This window comes from Engraulis encrasicolus, chromosome 17 (assembly GCF_034702125.1).
Source record: "Engraulis encrasicolus isolate BLACKSEA-1 chromosome 17, IST_EnEncr_1.0, whole genome shotgun sequence".
NCBI lineage: Eukaryota > Metazoa > Chordata > Actinopteri > Clupeiformes > Engraulidae > Engraulis > Engraulis encrasicolus.
In genome coordinates this window covers 31,345,632-31,353,131 of record NC_085873.1, presented here as the reverse complement: position 1 = coordinate 31,353,131, position 7,500 = coordinate 31,345,632, and the positions used below count along the sequence as shown (strand labels likewise).

At 42.3% G+C, this 7,500-nt stretch overlaps 1 protein-coding gene across 1 annotated transcript in view; it reads left to right on the top strand.

Moving 5' to 3' along the window:
• The window catches only part of LOC134466984 (coagulation factor VII-like), a 24,964-nt gene that overhangs the window by 11,089 nt on the left and 6,375 nt on the right, over positions 1-7,500 (top strand). Inside the window, exons 7-9 of the mRNA XM_063220913.1 lie at positions 3,776-3,842; positions 5,982-6,070; positions 6,326-6,396. Of these exons, the coding sequence (XP_063076983.1) occupies positions 3,776-3,842; positions 5,982-6,070; positions 6,326-6,396 (227 nt within the window). The remainder of the gene's footprint in view (positions 1-3,775; positions 3,843-5,981; positions 6,071-6,325; positions 6,397-7,500) is intronic.

Genomic DNA, 7,500 nt, shown 5'->3' with positions numbered 1-7,500 from the left:
CACACACACACACACACACACACACACACACACACACACACACACACACACACACACACACACACACACACACACACTGAAACATGTGCTTTGCCATACAGGATGCATAAATAAAGTTGCTGAAGCATTCATTGGCCGTGTTTTTTTTTACTCTTTGAGATGGTGGATAACAACATCGAATCAACAAAAAATATCTTTATCACATTTTTTTTGCTGTTTGTGAAAATATTCTTGGGTCTAAAAGGGGGTCGCCGCAGAAACAGGTTGGGAACCACCAGAGTAACGAAGTAAAAGTACTGTACTTAAGTACTAAACTGCAGTATCTGTACTTTTTTGAGTAATATTTTTTTTCCTCATACTTTTACTTTTACTGCACTACATTTTTCTGATGAAATTAATACTTTTACTCCGATATATGTTTCATGTGCTGCTTTCGTTACCCGTTACTCGTTTCTATGCCCGAGCGCTAGATGGCTCTGTCAGATATGATGGAACGTGTTCCCGGTCAGTGGGCGATGCAATGGTAGGGAAATAAAAGCAGGTCGCATTCTCGTGCATGTCTTTTGGCGCGGTCAGTGACGCTCAGTTGGCTTTGACACTGGCATGTTGGCAAGATGGATGAGGTAGACGAGGTATCACCATCAACTAACATCAACGACACCAACCACCTCACATTGCGGCGAGGAGGAGGAGGATGACGGCTGCCATCCCTGGCCCTATTTAGATTCAATGTTCTCCTTTGAGGGACAAAAAGAGAATTCATTTCGTATGAAGTGTCTGCTCTGCCTGCCCAAGCCCACAGAGCTTCTGGCATTCAAAAATTCTCCTTCGAACCTGAAAATGGAAGCACTGTTTTAAGCAGTAAAACTACTGCCCTACGTTTTCTTAAAAACTGAACTTGTGTTACAAAGCTGTTTTAATAACAAACCATAATGGTATTTGCACTTCATAAGAGACTTATTGTACAGAGCTCTAATAAACCAAATGGTATTCAAACTTTTGACTGACTTTTTTCCCCCCCATTTTTTTTAATGCAGTACTTTTACTTCTACTTCTACTTCTTACTCAAGTAGCAAAACTTGCAATACTTCTACTTGCTTTACTTAAGTACAACACATTTTGAATACTTTTGTCCTTCTACTTGAGTAAGGTAAGGAAAGGTTACTTTTGACTTTTACTCAAGTCATTTGACAAGATGATACTGGTACTTCTACTCCACTACTTTTCTCCAGTACTTTATACATCTCTGGGAACCACTAAATAATGCTAAGTGCAAAACAATCCCTTATTTATTTATTTTTTTAACTTTTTTCAGTAAAGGCATGTGTTTGCCCATTATCAGTAAAGAAAATATTGTCAGTTTTTATTTTACAAAAAAATATAAAGATAAATGGTAAATAACTGCGTTAATGGGAGAGCTGTGGTTTGAATCAGGCGTGAATCCTGCCATATCACAACCCTACCCCGTCTGTCTCGTTTCGTGTCATCTCCCCAGTGTCCTTTCAAAATAAAAGCTCAAAGCCCACAGTATAACACAGGAGAGGAGTAGGCCTATTGAAGCTGTGATGGTAAGGCTGTTGATCTGATGATCAGATGCAAGTTCAAATCCCACTCTGAACAATAAGATGACTGGGTCATTCCGTGAAATCAGACACTTTGGAGCCTGACCAGCATGGATTTTAATGACACTGTGGATGCCTTTTTAGTGATAAGGTAGGAACCCAGAATTGTACTTTCTACAAATCTGACTTCAATAGTAGTAGTAGTAACTGTATTTAGTAGGCCTAGCTTTATTTGTCCAGTTTGAGCCATTGTTTTGCAGTAGTGGTACACTCACACACACACACACTTGCACTGTCACAAAAAGCATGTGAAACACGTAAAAACAGGACGGGGGTACAGAAATAAATAAATAAAATAAGTAGAGTAGAGGGAGAGTAGAGTATCATTTATTGATCCAGAGGGAAATTAAGGTGTCAAGTAGCGTACACGTACATACATAAATACAGAAGAAGACACAAGGACATTACACACAACATTGCACATATATTCACAAATATTCACCATACATATATTCATATATACATAAGATGAGGAGATAAGCTATGCTGTGCATGTCACTATGTGGAGTGGAGTTTTAACAGCTGCAGAGGGTATGAACGAGTGCTTGTATCTGTTGGCCCTGCCTAGTGGGTATTTAAAACGCGAACAAGAAGGCAAAAACTGGAATTCACTGTGCAGAGGATGGGTGCAGCTGCATATGAATCAATTCTGATGTACTCACGTTAAGATATGTTCTCCCAGAATGGAGTCGGTAGGAGTACAGAAACCACAGAAACCACTACAACAGTGGTTCTTAACCTGGGGTGCAGGCACCCCCTGGGGGTGCGCCAGAGATTTCAGGGGGTGCGCGGAATTTTATTTGAGTTGAGGTTGTGACCAAAATTCTGTAATTAGGCCAAATTAAGACCACATTAAGACATATTTTAGGTATTGGTTAATGCAAGAATCATTGTAATCAATCACTTTTAATAATTTTTAGTGTGAATATACGTGTAGAAGTTTGGGTTGGGGGTGCATTGCTTGTCTTCGGCACAGAGAAGGGGGTGCGTTAAGAAAAAAGGTTAAGAACCACTGCACTACAACATCCAGCCGTCTAGAAAACAGGTTTTAACCACGCACCACACTGGTCCAATGCCACCTCCAATGTTAAACACATGTTTAACAATGTTAAACATAGCCACTTAATATTTTGAGATCCCGGGCTGCGTGCGCATAACCTGGTTCTCACACGAAGTGTAACGAAGATGCACGAAGCACTAAGGGTCTGCGCGAGAGCCAGGCTAGCGTGCGCTTTCAGGTAGAATCAAAACAGACCAACCAATGTATTGACAAATAAAAAAGTTGTCACAGGCTTTAAAGTCTCTCTCAATGCCTGGCGGACTGGTCTTGGCTGAAAATGCCTGGTCGGCAGCCTGATTTGTTTTGGCCCAGTCCAGCCATGCCCAGTTCTGTCAGGGCCACTAACCCCTTAATGCACATTGTGCCTCCAGTGGCACGCTGTACTAGTCATTGAAAAGTGAACTACCATAGCATTACAATACTATGACAGAACACAGAGCCTTTAGTAATGCACTATGACTTGGTCATTGCCATTGCTGGCAACAGCAAATTTATAACGCCATGTATTAACAGGTTGAAGCCAAGACACACAAGACATGAAATTCGGAATGCAATCGTTTATTGTTGACTAAGTTGTGCATGCCCTTATTTTCATGAACAAAAGAGGGGACAGCAGAAGCATTATAAGGGATGCTCGATCGCTCACGCCCAATTTAGGATGAGGAGATACAACTATGCGCCCATGAACAGAGCAAACGACGTGGCAAAGACTAACCTATTCCATGTCGCGTGTGTGTGTGTGTGTTGCTTAAATGCTTACATTTCATTGGAAGTAGGCCTATATCAAAGATTGTGATAAATATAGTGTGTGTGTGTGTGTGTGTGTGTGTGCGTGCGTGTGTAGTGTTGTGAAGATATTCTTTCTTGCCTGCTAGCATGCTGGTGGTGTGTGTGTCTTATCTATTCTTTTTATCAAGGCTGTTCATCTAGGCCTGTGTGTGTGTGTGTGTGTGCGTGTGTACTCGCGTGTGTAAGTGTGTGTGTGTGTATGTGTGTGTGCACTCTCGTGTGTAAGTGTGTGTTTTGTGTGTGTGTGGGAGGGAGGAGGCATGATGCTCCATGTTGTGTTTTAAAAGTGTGCGTGTGTGAGGAGACAGCAGATTGCAGCGTGATGCTCGGCGTATGGGTTTGTGTCGTGCTGCTGGTCAGCAATGCCTCAGGTCAGTGTGTGTATTGTTATTGTATGTGTGCCGTGTGTTAGGCCTGTTGTGCCATTTCTTCACTACCGGTAGTTGTCATAGCAAAATGGAATTCCGTGGTGTGTGTGTGTGTGTGCGCCCTAGCAACCATTGTGGGGGCAGTTGTCCCCACTAGAGGTGTGTCGTTCACGAACGAGTCGGTTCTTTTGAACGGCTCCCAGAAGTGAACTATAGGAACCGGATCACAGCTGGGGGAGCCACTTAACCACTTTTCTGTTCATTTTTATATTAATTTTAAGCACGTGACCTTGACGTGAGTACTCACATTTGGGAAAAAACACAACTGTCTGCCATTAAAGAGTGGCAGAAACGGTCTTTAAAAGCACAAGGATAATCAGTTGTTGTTTGGACAAAATGACCTAGAGCAGTGGTTCTCAAACTTTTTGTGTGAAGTACCACCTGAGAAAATATTGAGCTCTCTGAGTACCACCTTGACAACCAACATTAGAATATCGCAGTAAAGGCCTTCCATATTCACTTTTGCCAGTCAATACAGGAGAGGTTCATAATGGCATCAAGAGCTACGGTCACATTCAGTGCAAGTTTGTTTTTAAATTTCTTGCTTGCCTAGTATTATTCTGCATTATGTTTTCAGATTCATACAATTCAATATTACAAAATGTGAGACCAAAGAGACATTTTCAACTGCAACAACTTGATCAGCCTTCAAATCAATGCACAAAAAAATAATTCTTCCAAGTACCACCAGAGATGTCTCAAGTACCACCAGTGGTACGCGTACCACAGTTTGAGCACCACTGACCTAGAGGTGGAGTCCAAACTTTACATTCTAAACACTGAATAATTATTTTAAAAAAGACCCAAAAGAGCCAGTTTTTTTGGACGGCTCTTTGAAAGGAATGAGCCACTATGATCCAGATCCCGTCAAAGAGCCATAAATCCCATCTCTAGTTGCCACTAATTTAGTAAAATCCTCTTAATGGTACTTTGATGGGGCCCACATTTTAGTAGTTTAGTAGTTTTGTTGTTACTGGGTAAAGTGTGAAAACAGCTCTTCACTGATAAGGTAAGGTTAGGGGTTGTTTTGGTGTGGGCACAGTGAAGTATTCTTGAGCTATTGTTAGGGAAAAAGGACAGGTGCACTATTTTGAACATGTAGCCCCTTTTCTGAATTGTCTGCAATAAAGTAGAGTGGTACTCACCATTGTTTTCATGTTTGCTGCTGTCTTCCGTTATTTACCTCATTTGGATTTTGTCTCAACTAGCTTTGTAATGGCCATCTATGGGCATGTTGAAAACTGCTCTTTAAACCAGTGGTTCTTAACCTGGGGTGCGGGTACCCCCTGGGGGTGCGCCAGAGATTTCAGGGGGTGCACGGAATTTTGTTTGTGTTGAGGTTGTGACCAAAATTCTGCTTGTGAACAGGCCAAATCAAAACCAAGTTAAAACATGTTTTGGTCCCCATGTTAAGTAATTAAGGTATTGATTAATGTCTCAAGCAATGTAATTAATTACTTAAATCATTTTACAGTGTGTATACACGTGTTGAAGTGAGCGGTTAGGGCGTCAGACTTGCATCCCAGAGGTTGCCGGTTCGACTCCCGACCCGCCAGGTTGGTGGGGGGAGTAATCAACCAGTGCTCTCCCCCATCCTCCTCCATGACTGAGGTACCCTGAGCATGGTACCGTCCCACCGCACTGCTCCCCATGGGGCGCCACTGAGGGCTGCCCCCTTGCACGGGTGAGGCATAAATGCAATTTCGTTGTATGCAGTGTGCAGTGTTCACTTCTGTGCTGTGGAGTGCTGTGTCACAATGACAACGGGAGTTGGAGAGTGGAGTTTCCCAATGGTCTTAAGAAGTTTGGGTTGGGGGTGCGCGGCTTGTCTTGGGCACAGGTAAGGGGGTGCGTAAAGAAAAAAGGTTAAGAACCACTGCTTTAAACCACCCTATATATACGTTCGTGTTTGAACGTATGCCTCTCACTTAGTGGTTACGGCCGGGGTTAGGGAACAAGTCTGAAAGCCACTCTATCACAGACAATTCAGAAAGGAGTCTAACTGTTCAAAATAGTGCACTTGTCCTAGAATGAAAGTATGGCCCCACAAAGATATTATGGTGTGTGTGTGTGTCTGTGTAGGTTCGTTGAGGAATGCTGTGATTGGTGGCCATGATGCAAAAGAAGGAAGATGGCCCTGGATGGTCTACGTTCATATGAATATTGGGAAGGTGTGTGTGGTTTTCTTGGTGTGTATTTATCTTAGTGTGTGTGTGTGTGTGTGTGTGTGTGTGTGTGTGTGTGTGTGTGTGTGTGTGTGTGTGTGTGTGTGTGTGTGTGTGTGTGTGTGTGTGTGAGAGAGAGAGAGACAGAGAGAGAGAGAGAGAGAGAGAGAGAGAGAAATCTGTGTTTTGAGAGAGATGTGTTCTGGACACTTAACATGTGGCGTGGTTCTCTCCTTAATGACGTGTGTGTGTGTTTTCTAGGAGCCACGTATGTGCGGTGGTTCTCTCCTTAACGACCAGTGGGTTCTAACTGCTGCCCATTGTGGCAAGATGTGAGTTCCACTATATATGTGTGTGTGTGTGTGCGTGTGTGTTTCTCTGTGTGCGTGTGTCTCTGTGTGTGTATGTGTGCGTGTGTGTGTGTGTGCGTGTGTGTGCGCGCACACATTTCCTTTCAGAAGAATAAAAAAGAGAAATGGTGATTTGTGGGGTGTTCAGGTTGAAGGTGCACTGTAAGATGGTGGCTGGAGTAGGTATTGCAACTAGGCTGTTCGTTGAAACTGTGCAACCCATTTCCAAATGTGATCTTTTATGAATATTTACAGAGTAATTAACTAATGTTTACTAGTATGACCATTAGTACAGTAAGCTTTGCAGCAAAAAAAAAGTATTTTCCTGGAAATCCAAAACGGCTGACATGTAGAAAACATATAGTATAAAAAAGTGTAATTTTCCCAGTCATAATGAGTACTCTGAATTTGATGGGGTGGTAAGTATTTGTGAAAAAGGTAACATTTGTGAATGAGTGGCATGAATTCTGGAAATAAACTACTAAAAATATTAAGCAGTGCACCTTTAATGTAGCCTGGGAACTCCCATACTGCCTTTAGTTCTACACAATCGTTTCAGGTCTGGTGTTAACCAGGCAACCTTTAATGTGCTGTTCAGGCCTACTTCCTTCACAGAGCCACCTGTTAAACTGACCGCTGCAGTTCTACCCATTCAAGAGCCCCAGATGAAATATGCATATTGATCACTTTTGTATAGCTGGTATTTACCATGATAGTCTTTTTTTAGAGAAAGTTCTCTCAACTCCCAAATGTTTCATACAAAGTCTTCGGGTGCGAGCAAACAGCAAAGTTCATGTTTAGTAAAAAAAAAAAAAAGCTGCACTCAGGGATGACAGACAGACAGACGTTTCGGCCTAAGCCTTCCAAAGACGCTGAAGAAGGCTTAGGCCGAAACGTCTGTCTGCCTGCCATGCTAACCCAGTATTAAAACGGTTAGGGACTGTAAGTTGGTAAATATGCAGGGCTTTTAGTATTTTGTTGTTAAGGACAAACGTATGACTGTACAAATAGTTACATCATCTTCATAATGCAAGGCAAGGCAAGGCAATTTTATTTCTAAAGCGCATTTCATACACAGAGCAATTC